Here is a 17,740-nt window from a genome sequence, read left to right as displayed (position 1 = left end):
CACGCATATCCACACTCCGCACATCCACACGTCAACATAACGCTGTGACGGGCTGTGGGGCCTCCAGAACAACGAACTGTGACGAGGGACGAGAATGTGACGGTGACGCTTGAGGGTTCAGACGTACGAGTAGAGGAACAAAAATGACGGAGGGAGAGGACAGGGAGAGGAAAGGACGGCAACTCCCTCCCTCACCTGACACCTGTCGCTCGAAGGAACAGGTGGACGGGCGCTGGCGGTGGTGGTGGTGGTGACGGAAGTGATGGGACAGGTAGAATGGTGGTGGTGGTGGTGGTGGATGTATGGAAGGTTGGTGATGAGTTTGTGATGGTAATGATGATAAACTGTGATGGTTGATAGACTCGTTACTTTATGGTGGTGGTGGTGGTGTTGGTGGTGATGATTGTGGTGGTGATGGTGATGATGGTGGTGATTGTAGTGGTGATGGTGATGATTGTGGTGGTGATGGTGGTGATGGTGATGATGGTGGTGATTGTGGTGGTGATGGTGAGGATTGTGGTGGTGATGGTGGTGATGGTGATGATTGTGGTGGTGATGGTGGTGATGGTGATGATGGTGATGATTGTGGTGGTGATGGTGATGATGGTGGTGATTGTAGTGGTGATGGTGATGATTGTGGTGGTGATGGTGATGATGGTGGTGATTGTGGTGGTGATGGTGATGACTGTGGTGGTGATGGTGGTGATGGTGATGATGGTGTTGATTGTGGTGGTGATGGTGATGACTGTGGTGGTGATGGTGGTGATGGTGATGATGGTGTTGATTGTGGTGGTGATGGTGATGACTGTGGTGGTGATGGTGATGATTGTGGTGGTGATGGTGATGGTATAAGGGTTATAACAAGGGGGACGTAAGCGAAATTCTTAGGATCAGTAACCAGGATAGAACAAGAAATAACGGGTTCAAGCTTGAAAAATTTACGTTTAAAAAAGAGAAAGGAATTGATTCTCAGATAGAGTGGTAGATGAATGGAACGGACTCAGTAATCAAGTAGTTAGTGGTGAGTCATTAGGGAGCTATAAGAAAAGATTAGACAGATTTATGGATGGGGATGATAGGTGGAAATAGGCAGGTATGATTCATGCAGGGACTGCCACGTGTAGGCCTAATGGCTTCTTGCAGCTTCCATTATTTCTGATGTTCTTATGTTATGCTCTTATGATTGTGGTGGTGATAGGATGAATTGCTTGTTAGCTTGTGGTGATGACGGTGATGATTGTGGTGATGATAGTGATAGTGAGGCTGTTGTTTGTTAATGGTGATGACTGAAGAAAGAATACAAAATGAAATCAGATAATATATATATATATATAGAGAGAGAGAGAGAGAGAGAGAGAGAGAGAGAGAGAGAGAGAGAGAGAGAGAGAGAGAGAGAGAGAGAGAGAGAGAGAGAGAGAGAGAGAGAGAGAGAGAGAGAGAGAGAGAGAGAGAGAGAGAGAGAGAGAGAGTCATGAACACATAAACGAAACAAATAATAGACAAAAAAAATCATAAAAATAATTTCAAAATGCATATAGGAAATGTAAGAAAAACGAAGAGAAAACAAAAATCCTTTAAAAAAAATATGAAAGAAAAAAGCAAACGTACATTTAACAAAAGAATGATAAAAAAAAATAATAAAAATGGATAAAAGATCCAAAAAATAAATAAAAACACAAAAACACACAAAATATAACAAAGAATAAAACACACGCAAGAAAAAAAAGAATAAATAAAAAAGTTGAGAAAAACTACAAGAAAGAAAAATGCGCCACGGCAAAAAAAAAAAAATAAATAAATTCCTTTAAAAGAATAAGAAGAAAAACGTACATATGATTAAAAATAAACAAATAAAAAGTCGAGGGAAGTAACACCAACGCATGCAAAAATAAAATCGAAGAAAAAAGTCAAAATATATAAAAAAATAAAAAAAAGTAAATAAAAAAAACATACAATAAAAAAATAAACAAACAAAAAGCCGATGGAAAATAAAAATACATATAGAAATAGGAAAAAGGAAAAAAAAGAAAAAAAGAAAAAGGGAAAAGACGCGCGTCAGGACAAGGCATTCCTTTAAGCTCCTGGAGAAAAGGCATTCCGCCACTCCTTTGTAAATGTGAATAAAGGATTATGTATGCAGCGAGCGCCTGCCCACGCTCACAGTAATTGCACGAGTGTTCTTACCGGAGGAAAGGAAAACTATTATACTACCTATCTATTACAGTTATTTACTATCAGTCTATCTGCTTGCTGGCCTTATTTTTCTGTGCTACGGGTTTCTTTATTAATAAACTATTGATTATTAGTTTTATTTATCTATCTATTCGCTCACGATTATTATTATTATTATTATCACTACTACTACTACTACTACTACTACTACTACTACTACTACTACTACTACTACTACTAGTACTACTACTACTACTACTACGACTATCATTTCTATTATTACTTATTACAGCACATCTTTCTCGTAAATAAACCATCGATTACTACTACTACTACTACTACTACTACTACTACTACTACTTTACCTAGTATTTTCCCTACGAGAGTCACAGGACCTGAAGGAAAGAAAGAATGAAGGATGTGGGAGAAGGAGAGACGGTAGCTGCTTCCTTCATGTTCTTTGTTCAACACCCACACACACACACACACACACACACACACACACACACACACACACACACACACAATGACCTTTAACTTAACCACAATTCTTATCAATTTTGACTTAAGTGTGGAAAGTGATGCACCCTCACGTGGGGAAGGACTGGTGGTGGTGGTGATGGTGATAGTGGTGGTGGTGGTGGTGGTGGTCACATGACTACGTCGTATTCAAGAGAGGATTAAATGACACACTCGTCTCTTGTGTTTTAAAAGTCTGAACATCTGTGTGTGTGTGTGTGTGTGTGTGTGTGTGTGTGTGTGTGTGTGTGTGTGTGTGTGTGTGTGTGTGTGTGTGTGTGTGATTACATTAAGTTAGATTTTAAAAAGTCTGAACATGTGTGTGTATGTGTGTGTGTGAGTGTGTGTGTGTAGGTGGGTGGGTGGGTGGGTGTGTGTATGCGTGCTCAGTTTACCCACAGCCTTCTTCCTAGAATCTATTACTAATCACAATAAATGGAGGAGAAAACAGTATATGAATAATTCCATATTGATTTTTAACTGTGTGTGTGTGTGTGTGTGTGTGTGTGTGTGTGTGTGTGTGTGTGTGTGTGTGTGTATGCAAAATTCACCCATTCTTCTCCTTTCTAAACTCTATTATTAGTCAGAACGCACCAAAATCCTCTTATTATTAATTAGAATAGACAAAACAACAAACAAGACACAAAGACATCCAGATTATCTTGAAATAAATACGAAAATAACCTAAACTTAATAAGATTCTAATGGCGTCTCGAATACAATGGAACTGACGTCGTGGCAGTGAAAGGGTTAAGAGTCACATGTTCTCCTAATCACAACCTTCAGAGGAGCGTGTCCACAGTCATTTGGATGTGATTATGTGCTAAAAATATGCTCTTTGTTTTCACAGGGTTTCCTTTATTTTCTTTTTGTTCTTTGTTTTTTGTTTTCTTTTTAATTCATGTTCTGATCGTGGCTGTAGAGAGAGACATTTCAAATCGGACCTCTCTCTCTCTCTTTCTCTCTTTCTCTAACCAACCAAATAGATAAATAAAATAAATAAATAAAACGAAGAAACTAACTAACAGACCTTGCGTTGTACTCATCATCAAAACAAACACAAACAGACACACAAACAAACAGACAGACAGGCAGATAGGCAGGCAGGCAGACAGACAGACAGACAGGCAGAGAAACAGACAGATAGACAGGCAGGCAGACAGGCAGACAGACAGACAAGCAGGCAAGCATGCAGACAGACAAACAGACAGACAGACGCTCTCAGGATCTATCGGGTGGCGGCAGAAGTCACGCCCTCGGGAACATCCGCTACACACACACACACACACACACACACGCACACGACCGGTCTTTGTTTTTGTGGCAGCGGATGGACGACACACACACACACACACACACACACACACACAGCTCTTCCTCTCTCTCTCTGTCTCTGTCTCTCACGTTCATTCACTTCCTCATTCGTTCTTTTATTATATCTATCTTTCAATTTACTCTTCCTCTTCTTTGTTACTCATTCTCTTACTTGCTTTTCTATCTATTCGTTTCGTTTGTTAGTCCGTTACTTGGTTACTTTTGTTGTTTTGTTCTTTTCACTAGTTTTATTTGTTTCTGGCTTTCATTTTTTTTTTTTTTGTTTCATTCGTATATTAATTTGTCTATCCTACACTGAATCATTCCTTTTTCTCATTGGCTTATTCTGTTATTCAGCCATTTTTCATTCTTTCTCATTATCGTGTTCTTTCTATCTCGTTCATTCTAGCCATTTGTCTAATATTATCTTTTTCATTCATCTTTCTTTTCACTAACTCTCATTTCACATATTTTCTGTCAATCTGTTGTTTCATTTCACTTATTCATTCTAGCCATTTGTCTAATATTATCTTTTTCATTCATCTTTCTTTTCACTAACTCTCATTTCACATATTTTCTGTCAATCTGTTATGTTTCATTTCACTTATTCCTCCTTTCAGATACTTCCAAACTCTGCCCTTTCGTTCTGGAGGCGATAACGATAACACCATCCATATTATCATCTACAAGTTCTGATATTAGTACTGTGGCGTGACTATTACTGGTATCTTATCACCACATAATAGCAACACTGATATCTTTGTTGCTATTGTACTGTGGTGTATGGGGGAGTGCTTTCTTTATCTGGCAACACTCGGCTTTTGTAATATTTTTTTTGTTACATGGGCAGCCTTCAGTGATTTATCTCTCTCTCTCTCTCTCTCTCTCTCTCTCTCTCTCTCTCTCTCTCTCTCTCTCTCTCTCTCTCTCTCTCTCTCTCTCTCAAGATCCGTATTTTAGAAGGGTCTGTTCTATATAATCGTATCTTCAAAGGCCACTGGGATCATTAAGCAGATTTTCACTCGTTTTCCCGACTGGTGATGCAGAATCTTTGGTAAACTATCACTAGAAATATTCACACATTCCTACAGACACTAATAACTTCCGCTAGAGCAGGTTGAAAATAGAGCCAAGATAAGATAGACGTGTTTGAGAATGGAATCATAGAAATATCTATTTATTTATTTATTTACTTATTTTTATTTTTTATTTATTTTTTTTTTTTACTTTTCCTCGCCCTATTATGTCCATCTCCCTTCCCTCCTCCCCCCCCCCCCTCTCTCTCTCTCTCTCTCTCTCTCTCTCTCTCTCTCTCAACACAGATCACTTTCCTCCCTGCCTGAATTCCTCCCTCTTTCTGTACCACAAGGGTCCCTCACTGCACAGAAAGGAGTGTGTGTTTTTCAATAATTCATTACTGTAGCGAGGGCGGATGTGAGGGACGGGTTAAAAGCATCTCTCTTGTGTGGCCTAACAAGGGTCGGGGCAAAAGCTATGAACCTGCTTTAAACCTGCCACCTTGCATCACATAGACAGGCAGACAGACAGACAGACACACACACACACACACACACACACACACACACACAACACACACAACACACACACACATACAACACACAACACACACACACACACACACACACACACACACACACCTTCACTTTCAACGCCAACGCGACCTCAATATCATCACTACAGCGATCATCACCAACACAACACCACACTTTCCGTAATATTCATTATTTCACACATGCGTTCACCACACACACACACAAAACCACACTTTCACAACTGCTAACCTGCCATCTGTTACACACATACACACACACACACACACACATACACACACACGCTGAGTGACCTCGAAAGAAAACGAAAGTTGTCTACCTACCTACCTACCGACCTACACACACACACACACACACACACACACACACCCTTAATATAGTGCATCTTAATTCACATTTACCAAAACTCAACAAAATAGTACAAATAAAGAAAAAAGAAAAAAAAAAACAGCGAGGGCTACTCACAGACACGCGATGCCCTGCGGTACGCCTCGGCCTTGTGAGCTAGATGCGTATTATAGGTCGTCCATCTACCTCCAGTCCTCATCCCCTCCTTTCTCCCAGTCTACTACCGCACCTCGTTCCTCTCAGTGCGTCAGCCAGTCCCTCTTAAGGCAGCCTGGTTCCCTGAGTATCTAAACCCTCTCTCAGTGCACAACAGAAGCTTGGTGTGTTCTTCAAGTGTGTATTGACGTTTCGTGATGTGTTTCTCTACTGTTCGTTGGGTCCGCATTTTGAAACACTCCGGCCTCTCGCAAGGTTCATTTTTAAAGGCTATTTAGATGATTTATCCGGGTTTGCATGGGTGTTTTTCTCATTCATGGTGCGGGTCTATTGTTATACTATCACGGAGGGTTGTCAAAACACTCTTGTGGAGTTTAATAAAGCGTTTGGGCAAAGCTGTTCTCTTTTTCCACTAAGGACTGGTGCTAAATTAAGTTATGTGCATGTATCAGTGAAATGAAACGTGTATCAGTGAAATATCAATCCCCGACTTGTAGCATGAATCGATAACGCGAGAGTAATACATTCATTACATTATCTGCAGTGTGTTAAGAGTTATGCGCATGTATAATTCAATCAGACAATATAGAACTGAAACGCAAGTGTGTGACTCGTAGTATGAACTGAAAACGTGAGGATAATACATTCTTTACATTCTCTGTGGTGTGTGACGTCTGGTTAACGCTCAATTATACGGCAGTGACCTTGGGAGGGTCACACCGCCACCGCCACCGCCTGCAGCACCCGCCGGTCGTCACAGTTATGAATACGGTGAGAGACTGAGGGAAGATTACAAGGTGACGCCAAGAGAATACACCAGTGAAAATATATGACTAATGTATACTGATTCATTGTATTACTGTGTGGTAAAGTAAGATTCATTATTATCCATGCCGGGAATCTGATGTTCCAAATAAAACTATACTCAAATATGGCTTGGAGAAAACACACTATGCATGCAAAAACAAGAAAACAAGGAGATTGCACGCTGCATTAGCAGATCAACTGGCATTTTGTTATCTTGTATTGCATATTCTTAGGTTCATTCAACGAACACTGACAAAAAAAAAAAAAAAATATATATATATATATATATACATATATATATATATATATATATATATATATATATATATATATATATATATATATATATATATATATATATATATATATATATATATATATATATATATATATCACACACACACACACAAAAATGAAATAATACAATCAATAAGCAAAAATTCCACTGACTTGAAGGATGTGGGAACAGCATCAACATCTTTCTTGATTGTTTCGAGGTCTGTACAACCCTTTCAGCTCTGGGTCTTGGTCTTGATGGTGTTGCTGGCGTGCCTGGCCGCAGCAGACCCGGAGGCAGCCAGGGGCGGGGTCCACTTCAAAAACAGACCCTCGCAGCTCAACAGACGCAAGTCCCGAGCCAAGAAAACCCCCCCCAACCCTGTCTTCAGGAGGCAGCACTACCAGCCTTACTACATGTCCTACCAGGCGCCTTATGACCCTACTGGCCACGGGGACCCCCACTTCTCCTACTTCCAGGGTAGGTGGGTGACTGAAGTGCCAGATTGGGAGTATATGCCAGACCATAGAGGTCATGTGATATTATTTGTAAGGGGAAAATGATGAAATAAATAAATGAAACAGGAAAATACATATGGAGAAAGAATGCCTAAGATTAGTTTATCTCTTCCATTTAAATCCAGAAGAGTTGGGGTACCTTGTACTGGGATATTGTACGTGATGCTAAACTATGTATAATCTAGAATGCTTGGACACTATGCAGAAATGATGAAGATTTGCTATTGTCATCCAAAATGCACCTGTCATACAAAATGGACAGGAAGAAAGGCCACCATTAATTTGTTCACCTGTAAAGGTATCTTGTATAACCTGAACCACCTCAACAGAACAAATGGCATCAACAGAATAACGTGTAAAAAAAAAATATGGAGAGAGAGAGAGAGAGAGAGAGAGAGAGAGAGAGAGAGAGAGAGAGAGAGAGAGAGAGAGAGATTAAATTTCAGTGCCTTAACACCTTCCACATCTCATCTCCAGGTAGGTGAGTGATGCTGGAATCCTGTGTCACTACCACATCATCATCTAGAAAGACGAGGGAAACTACACCACTCCTACATCTCTAGAAAAATGACAGAATGCAGCAGTACCACATCTTCATCTTGAAAAATAAGGGATGCTGCATCATTTCTACAGCATCTCCATCTTCTAGAAAAATAAGGGATGCTGCATTACCACATCATCTAGATAAATGAGGGAAGCTGCACTGCCACCCTTGTAATCTACTGAGACCTCTTAATACCTCACTTTTAACCAATCACATGTAACTTTTCTATAAACCTCAGCTTCTAGTCTGGTGTAGAATGCATTGGTCCACTGGTTTGCTGCATCACTACTACCAAACCTACATCTTGTCTCCAGAAAGATGAAGGAAGCTGCACCACCACCCTAGTAATAAGACTTCTAGATACCTCACACTAACCAGTCACATATAACCTTTCTGTTTAGCTTCTAGTCCTGTGTCGAGTGCATTGGTCCATGTCACATACTGCTATCCTTGAGCCTCATAGTTGAATATATAAGGGTGATATGTCTTTAATTGAAGACTGCTTGAGGATTTATATCTAACTACAACACTTGGTTCTTGAGTCGGCCAGAGCTCTCATAGAACTCTGAAATAGAGATTGGGATGAGCCTTGAACCTGCAGCTCTGGCACTGATGATATGACCCTCCTCCCTTCTGGTACTGTACGCATGTTTAGGAAAGGTGGAAGGGCTGTATACTAAGGTGTCATAGTTGGCAGAAGTTAAGGGAGTGATGAGGACCTGGAGATGGTGTATGGGGGAAGACGTGAGAGATGAGTCAGGGAAGGTGTTGGGAGGACCTGGAGATGGTGTATGGGAGAAAACATTGGGGAGATGAGTGTCAGGGAAGGTATTAGGAGGACCTGAAGAGGGTGTATGAAGACAAGAAAAGAATGAACATGAAGGAAAATATTGTCTGTGACCACAAAAAGTTCTTCATAAGTTGTCTGACTGTGTAAGGGAAAATATGAGTGTTGAATGGAGTGCCGGTGATGATGATTCCTTAAAATAGCAGGTGGTGGAAGAAATGGAGTTTGTATAATAATAAGTTTACTGACTCTTTTTGAATAGACATAACATTCACCTGTACACACTTGACCTCCTTATCTTGTAAGAAAGTGATCCTGTTTACACAATATTGGTTCCTACTTAGTTCCATGTGGATTGATTTTATTTTATTATCAAACTACACTTGACACTGTGTAAAAAATATAAATACAAATTCTGCTTCTCTAAATATCACAAAGTTAAATTAACTTCTTCATGCATGGCTGGGAGAACAAGAGTCAGGAATGCCAAATGATCTGAAACCTGGACACCTCAGATAACCGATCAACACGTAGCACACACTAAAAGATTCCACTTGTATTACTGGACACCGACAGCAAGAATGGAAAACTTACTGGCAAAAACAAAGATAGTACCGAAAGAGGACCAAAGATGACTCCAAAACACATGAACAAAAACACCCTCCTGCTGGTGACGTGGCAAGACCTCCAGCAACACCACGATGGACTGGCTGGAGTAACACCGAGTAACACCTCCGCTGCTGTCACCTTCACGTGACGCACTAGATAAGCTCAGTCCTAATGTAGTACAGTACACCAGAATAAAATAATCAAGCATTCATCAATTATCAGTCTTTCTTTATGCATTATGGAAACCCAACCTTGCAAACAAATCATCTCAATGCCCGTTAAATCATCAAGCAAAAATTGTAGTAATACATGGAAGAAAATTAGAAATAGTTAAATATATATATATTTATATATGTATAGGTATGTCCCATGTTATTCTTTTTTTTTGCGACTATTAATGAACAAAACCCAGCGAGGGACTCACAACACCCATTACGACGGTCCACCTCCTCGGCATTCATCACAAGCATTGCAAAGTCCTGTTCTGAGCAGCACACAATCCCCACTCACATAAGAAAATCATTCACTTTATCCAATTAACAGTAATAATAATAAATACATAATGACTGGACCATTACATTAAAAGCTGCTCACTTCATTCATCTTTCCCTAGAATGTGAGTCTCCATCAGTATCAATAGTTTTAAACAGTGAATGTGGTGCCTCGTGCAACCAATTCCAGAAAGCACCCTGCCTTTGCTTATCCATTACAACATGTGATATGCAATGCACGTAGGAGGCATAAACTTTAGACTTGGTAACAGTGCAATAGACGCTTTAACACTTCTCTTCCTTCCCCCTTAGAGTCACCGCACCAGTACAGTACACACGCTTCTGAAGACACTCCACATATGCATCATCTCCACGAAGACTGAAAGACAAACCTCACACACAAGGCTGAGTGGATATACAATATACTATACTTCAGAAAGCTAAATATTTGGCCAAGTACAGCTATATTGGGTAGGTATGAAAATAACTCTGCATCAGCATTTCAGAGGCAACTAAAAATTACGTCAGACAGCAGTGCTTCATAAGGCTAAGGTTACGATTTGAGGCCAAGTTACCTACGCAAGTCCTTCCAACCAGACATGGCCAACTCTCCCCTCTATGTTCCCTCTAGGCAGTCACACATCCACTCTCTCTCTCTCTCTCTCTCTCTCTCTCTCTCTAGCTACTGTTCCCATTCACTAAACTTTCATTTTTTGGTTCTCACTCTTATAGCATTTTTAGATAAGGCAGTTAGTTCTTCACTGGTATAGCCCTGCCTACAAACTTAATCTTTCATGCTTTTACACAAGTTCACACACCTGACACACTCACACACACACACACACACACACACACGTGTGTACCGAGCCACTATTGAAAACTTAGCCAAGTATTATGATAAAGGAAAGAAAATGAAAGACAGCTTTATGCTACTACTCAACTAAGCCTACAAACTTATATCATTAAAAATAGTTCAAACTACAATTAATTGTTCATGGCTTTAAATTACCAGCTGGCATGTTATTATTACAAACAATTGCCAAACTCAGTCACTCATTATCATCAAAGAAACTACAGTAGTATTAATTTTACCTAGCAAGAAATTAGGAGCTTCACACGAAAGCTTTTATTATATATCAAATAAAAAAACCTAACCTGAACATCCATCCCTCATGATAAAAAAACAGAAAGAGAGACAGTGAAAAAAATATTACATGGTTGTCACTTTGAACTCAAAACATCACACTTTCCAGGCTTCCAATGTACAGTTGTAATTAGAAGTCCAGCAACCTCCACTCACTACCATCATGTTCAGTGCTTTCCTTTCATCTTAAGCCCTCTGACCTGCTGTCACTCTCCTTACAAAATCTGGCAATGGTGAACTCTCAGCAGATCAGAGGACTTAAAACTTGGGGAACTCACAAAACACAGGTTAGTACAGCAGGTTATCTAACTCCCAACCACCACCACCCACATCCTTCACCACACACAACCTAACGTAAGACAACACCTGTGAAGCTAATAATAACGGCTGTCTCGGTGCTCTACAGTAACGGAAGAGGGGGATGGATGGAGACAAACTACGCAAACCTTACCTAAGTGTGTCATGCTTCCGTTTCCGTCTGACACCCTCGAACCCCCCGTCACAAAGCTGCTTCCCATCTTGGCAGGCACCGGTTGACCTTAATCTACAACTCCTTCAGCCTTATAATAAACACAGCTATGCCTAATATTCCCTTCTTGAACCTCTTAGCCCCCAAACACGCATCATATGGAAGAGATCTGCCAGACAGTCCAAAAGTAACACCAGGGTTCCTTAGTAGATCTCATAAAAAAATAAATAAATAATAAATAAATAAAAAAAAAAAAGTTCCTGATTTACTTAGATTTTTTTGTCCTTTTTTTTTTTAATCAGTGACTTTTCTGAATAGTATTTGATCTGAATTGTTTCCTTTATTAGTTACAAAAAAGTGAGATCAAAGCTGTAAAAGGTTATGAATCACACTTCCCCTTTTTTTTTGTTGCTTTTTTTTGTGTGTGTTTAATCTTTGGGAGTTGCAATCCTGATCTTGAGTTTGTATTGATCCAAGGTATCAATTATTCGTGCCTTGTGTGCCAATCACATTCTAGCTGAGATAATGATTGCATAGTATTACTTCCTCATTTCAAAGGTTACAAAAGAGAAAACTGTAACAAACTTTGGGAGTCTGGCGAGAACCTTGATATTTTCATAAAAATTATCTTTTTTTTATTTTTTTTTTATTTTTTGTTTTTACCAGAAAAGATATTATTATTATAATTATTTTTTTTTACTCATCCTTTTTCGCTTTGGTGTCTTTGGCGTCTTTGGCTTCCTCCTCGTCTGAGTACTCGGTGGCCTCCTCTCCAGGCTTTAACAACTTGCCAATGTACTCATATTTTTCTGAGGGCAAGACACGATCTGATTAGTCACCCATCTGTGTGTGGTGGTGTTCAGGCAGCAGCACATCTGACCACACCACTTACAGGCCAACAATTGCCAATAACCTAACTTATATGAAATCTAAACTTGGAGCTGTTTGGCTACATACACTGAGAAACATTTACTACTACTACTACTACTACTACTACAAAGCAAGTCTGGAATGTGGTGGATGGGGAGAATTGCTGTACTGAGTGGATAATTCTTGTCTGAAATATATTGTACACTATGACATGACCTCTAAAGTAACTGTACTACAATATACAGGCCATCTGATACAGGTCTTGAGAGTGGAAAGCACAGTTTCAGAATGAAGATCAAGACTAGGGTTGGAATATACATCTTTAATGTGACATTTCACAATCGACACATTCCATTGTTAGGCCTAAATGATCCTATCTGTTTTTAGGCCTCATGGTGTAATGTGTGGATTCTAAAATGTTGTGTCAAAGATGTACATTCTAACCCTGGTCTTGATCACTATGTAATGTACAAATCATTTAGTGAGGCAAGGCAGGGAAACAGAGAGAGAGAGAGAGAGAGAGAGAGAGAGAGAGAGAGAGAGAGAGAGAGAGAGAGAGAGAGAGAGAGAGAGAGAGAGAGAGAGAGAGAGAGAGAGAGAGAGAGAGAGAGAGAGAGAGAGAGAGAGAGAGAGAGAGGCAGGTGACACAAATAAGTAGTGTGGGTCTAAATACTGACCAGTGAACTGAATCTCCCACTCGCGCACGGAGTCCATCTGCATAGAGGAGAGGTCACTGAGGTCATCGTAGTCCTCCTTGACGTCGTCGACACTGAAGGTGGCCAGCGCCCGGGTGGCATCTCGGCCACCAAAGGCTGCATACGGCCCACCTGTCAGGGAGCAGAGGGGTGATATCTTGTTGGAAGTAGTAATTTCTCATGTCCTTAAAAAAAAACTATTTTCACCATTTTCAAGATTACTTACTTTTACTGTCCTAGTTTTAGAAGTACATATCTTGCTGTATTTTCATCTGAGAAGACAATTGTATCATCACCGTCTTACAATACACACAGCCATATTCTCCCTATCTGTCATTTTCATGTAAGAAAGGAAGGAAAGAAGACCTACAGTGACAAGAGGGAGTAAAAAGACCCACTGAAATGCCAGTCCCTAAAGAAAAGACCCACAATGATAATCCAAAATAAAAAAAAGTTGATTTCCAAAATAAAAAAGTTGAAGATTAAGACAAAAAAATATCTATGAGCAAAAAAAGTCAAAATCTACACCACCACCACCACCACCACGTACCAGGGCCGTAGAATTTCTTGCCACGTGTCACATCAAAGATCTTTCCGTTGACACCAACACAGACCCTGCCGTACTCCCCCTTGCCGTCATACTGCCTCAGCTGCTCCAGGGTCATGTCTTGCCGTTTCATTTTGGGAATGGGCGGCTCCTGTGGTCCTGTGGCTATGGGGCGGAATGGTGAGGTGTGAGTGAGCATGGTGATGGGGAATGTATAGGTGTCTATGGTATTAAGTGAAGAAATGGGATGAGATATATGGTTGTGAATGATGGGTGTTTTTTTGTTAATGGGCTGATGTATGGTTGTGTAATAGGTGAATGAATGTGGTGTTTATGTAATCAATGGGTGAATGAGTGGGTTATTAAATGTATGGTTCTGTATGGTGAGGGAAAGGGAATGAGTGGATTAGTGTATGGTTGTGTACAGTGAAGGATGAATGAGTGAATAAGTGTACAGTTTATAGCTGTGCACATCAATGTCAAAATCTCATTCTAATTTTACATAACACCTTGTCTTTATGCTTTAATGAGCTGGAGTACTAAGAAAATTATTATTGCTATTATTTTTTTTTTACTGGCGAGACTGGCCAAGAAATTAATGATAAAGTGTCTGCTCATGACGACAGTTCCTAAGTCAAGCAACAAAACAATACAAAACAAATACACAACTTAATACAAATGCAGGATTTTTTTTTTTCTGAGATTTAAGAAAATATACCAATTGCAGGAGAAATTTTATAGTAAGTGGTAAATAATAAAGTATGGTGCTCACACTCTGCAAGGAAGTAAATATTAATATGATTAGTATGGACAACGCTCCCTTGCCAACTAATTAATAAAAATATTAATGAAAAAATGCAGGAAAATTTATAAGTTTATAGTTTATAAAATTTATAAGTTTATAGAGAGTAATAAATGACCATGTGATATTCTCGCAATAAAAAATAAATAAAGTAAATATTAATATGATTAGTATGAACAAAATTCCCTTGCCAACAAATTAATAAAAATATGAATAAAAAAATTAAGGAAAATAAGTTTACAATGAGCAATAAATGACCAAATGATATTTACAAAACAAAGAAAAGTAAATATTAATATGATTAGTATGGACAACACTCCAATGCCAACAAATTATTAAAAATATAAACAGAAAAATGTAAGAAAATAAGTTTATAGCGAGCAATAAATGAGCATATGATATTTACACAACAACAACAACAACAACAAAACTAAATATTAGTATGATTAGTATGAGCAACCCTCCCTTGCCAATAAATTAATAAAAATATATAAATGCATAATAAAACCTCAAAGAATCACACAACAAAATACATCAGTTAGAAAAATTTATCCAACATCATAAATTCCATAAAAAAAAATATATATGAATCAGCAGAAAATTTATCGAACGTCATAAACTTTGCAAAACACTTCAAAACCAGACCAGAAAATTTATAACATCGTGAATTTTGTAAAAACTTAATAAACAAGCAAAATATGGCAATCAAATAAGAAAAAAAAAAGCGTGCATACTAATTAAGACAAGAGAAGAGAGGCACTTTTTCATTCATCCCCTGTAAAAATAAACAACGTAAATATATTGTACTTAAAATTTGTTGGCACTTTCCATGGATGACAAGTAGCAACAACAGTAACGATGAAATAATGATAATAGTTCAGTAATAATAATAATGAAGAGGAGGAGGAGGAGGTAGAACACGCAGAGGAGGAAGAAAATGACGGCGAAGATAAACGTAAGGAAAACAAGAATTAAAACAATGACAAGAAAACACAAATTCAACACAAAAAGACGCACACAGACAAAACACACAACACAAAATAAAACAAAACACTACAGATGGAAAAAAAAATACCGACATATTATATAATGTTTACAAACCGAAGTGACTGGCAGAAAACATGCCCCAACCAGACCCCACGCCCTTAGCACCCACACTCACCAACCCAAAGGAAAATGGAGACAAAAAAGGTCAATCTAAGCGCACACGGGGCCATGAATTAATATCAAGAGAAGATTAGAAGGGATAAGATGATCTGGTTGGGAGGGAGAGAATAAAAGACCTTTATTTTCCTCACCTGCCCCACTGCCATCTGACGGCCGTAGTATTTTGTAAATGAGGACCGCACATACTCCCAAAAGGAATATGTTCAGGGGTGATGTGAAGATTTCATAGGCAAGGGAGGCCAAATAGGACTCCTGGCTTGGGGAGACGGCCTCTTCCTCCGCCATGTTGTGCAGGGGACTGACACTCTTTGGGTTTTGCTATTTTTCTTACTTGTATCCTTTTAGTCCCACTATGTTCTATGTTTTATAGCATAGAATGTCGCGTAAAAGTTTATTAGATGTTGATTTATCTATAAAAGTTAAAATAGAATAATTATCATGTACTTGTCATTTTTAAGTTTCGTGTTTTCTTACTTATATCCCTTGTATCCCACTATTTCCTGTCTTTAAGGCTTAGAATATCACTTAAAAAGTGCTAGACGTTAATTATTCTATAAATGTTAAAATAAAATAGCCTTTGGGCATAAATCCTCTGTCAGATTTGTGTCTTCTCTTATCAGGAATTCATATTTCAGCTACTAAGTATATATATATTTTTTCCAGGTTATGCTCTTATTATCTGGTCACATGATAAAATAGGGGTATGCATGAATGCGCATGAAGCCTCGTCATGTGAGAATAAATTAAACATGACGAGCGTCTAAGTGTCGTAACCCTGTAATGTTGCACTCGGCGTCATCCTAATTTTTGGAACGCTTTTTAAAATCCCACCTCTTCCTGCCGTCGTACACTTTCACACACCCTGACTTCATGTACCCTAAATAAAGCCACAAATCCAAATATACCTTAAAAAAATTACAAGAGTAAATGATAACAAAAATTCATTTAACTATTTACGAGATGAGGTTCCCCACACCCCCTCCACAAGTTTTTATCTGGCCCCGGCATTTATCTGCATTATCTTTACTGCCAGACTATTCCCTTATCTCATGTTACTAAGAGTCTCAACCTTTATACATGAGAAGCAATGGGCATGATGAAATACGCAGCGATACTTGTAACTCGTTGATAGGCTTAAATAGAAAGACCGTTTTTTTTTTTTTTTTTCGTGTGTGTGTGTGTGTGTGTGTGTGTGTGTGTGTGTGTGTGTGTGTGTGTGTGTTAGGTCCAAACTCTTCCTTCTCTCCTTTGGTAATCATTTTTATTTATTTATTTTTTTTTTGGCATTGCCTTTTGTTCACATTGATTACTGTAATAAACTGCATGCATGGACACTGAGAAAGAAATACACAATAATAATAATAATAATAAGTAGAAAAGATAACGCGAGGCTAATCTTATCTTTGGTAAGCTACAAAAGTATGCATTTTAAGTAACAATACTACAAAAATAACTTAAACGTTGTAGGTGGATGATGAGTGGAAGGTTTGGCAAGCAGTGAAAGAATTCATGACTCACGTGAATTAGCAGCTTCCTGGTTGCTGTGTTGTTAATGCTGTGTTTGCTTTAGTGAGTGATGTGGCTTATCATTGTTCTAACTTGTCGCAATGTTGGGTTATCTATCACTGGTCCATGATAACTGTACTTCACTTGCTTGACAGATGTACTCAGTTAACTCAAGACCATTATTATCATCATCATTATTATTATTATTATTATTATTATTATTATTATTATTAGTAGTAGTAGTAGTAGTAGTAGTAGTATTTGTAGTAATAGTAGTAGTAGTAATTTTTTTTTAATATCAGACTCGCCAAGGCAAATGGATAAATATAATCAATAAAACTTCAATTTCCTGCTCTTAAACTGTCAAGTAATAATAATAATAATAATAATAATAATAATAATAATAATAATAATAATAATAAAACAA

General features: G+C 38.6%; 2 protein-coding genes across 3 annotated transcripts; one reads left to right on the top strand and one right to left on the bottom strand.

Moving 5' to 3' along the window:
* The first annotated feature begins 6,048 nt into the window (after positions 1-6,048).
* Positions 6,049-9,837, top strand: LOC135091045 (uncharacterized). Of its 2 annotated transcripts, none has more exons than XM_063988375.1 (4): positions 6,049-6,335; positions 6,781-6,851; positions 7,404-7,648; positions 8,164-9,837. In XM_063988375.1, exons 1-4 carry the CDS (start codon positions 6,278-6,280, stop codon positions 8,165-8,167), a joined length of 378 nt encoding a protein of 125 aa, XP_063844445.1. In that variant the 5' UTR covers positions 6,049-6,277; the 3' UTR covers positions 8,168-9,837. The 2 variants fall into 2 exon arrangements, with proteins under 2 accessions (XP_063844445.1, XP_063844446.1); XM_063988376.1 differs by having other exon boundaries at positions 6,053-6,257.
* On the bottom strand, positions 9,238-17,390 carry LOC135091044 (membrane-associated progesterone receptor component 1-like). Its single transcript, XM_063988373.1, has 5 exons — positions 17,326-17,390; positions 15,939-16,164; positions 13,842-14,003; positions 13,274-13,423; positions 9,238-12,535 (listed from the first exon to the last, which is right to left on the bottom strand). The coding sequence occupies exons 2-5, from the start codon at positions 16,090-16,092 to the stop codon at positions 12,423-12,425; spliced, it is 579 nt and encodes a 192-aa protein (XP_063844443.1). The 5' UTR covers positions 16,093-16,164; positions 17,326-17,390; the 3' UTR covers positions 9,238-12,422.
* Positions 17,391-17,740: the final 350 nt, after the last annotated feature.

The sequence above is a fragment of the Scylla paramamosain genome, chromosome 36 (genome assembly GCF_035594125.1).
Source record: "Scylla paramamosain isolate STU-SP2022 chromosome 36, ASM3559412v1, whole genome shotgun sequence".
In the NCBI taxonomy this organism is placed as follows: domain Eukaryota; kingdom Metazoa; phylum Arthropoda; class Malacostraca; order Decapoda; family Portunidae; genus Scylla; species Scylla paramamosain.
This window is presented reverse-complemented; position numbering and strand designations above follow the sequence as displayed.

Coding starts and splice junctions, on each gene's coding strand:
- LOC135091045 (XM_063988375.1), top strand. CDS start 6,278: ATGTGTTTCTCTACTGTTCGTTGGGTCCGCATTTTGAAACACTCCGGC. Junction 6,336..6,780: donor ACACTCCGGCCTCTCGCAAG/GTTCATTTTTAA, acceptor ATTATACGGCAG/TGACCTTGGGAGGGTCACAC. Junction 6,852..7,403: donor TCGTCACAGTTATGAATACG/GTGAGAGACTGA, acceptor CAACCCTTTCAG/CTCTGGGTCTTGGTCTTGAT.
- LOC135091044 (XM_063988373.1), bottom strand. CDS start 16,092: ATGGCGGAGGAAGAGGCCGTCTCCCCAAGCCAGGAGTCCTATTTGGCC. Junction 13,424..13,841: donor CAAGAAATTCTACGGCCCTG/GTACGTGGTGGT, acceptor GCTCCCTGACAG/GTGGGCCGTATGCAGCCTTT. Junction 12,536..13,273: donor GTGGGAGATTCAGTTCACTG/GTCAGTATTTAG, acceptor TCTTGCCCTCAG/AAAAATATGAGTACATTGGC.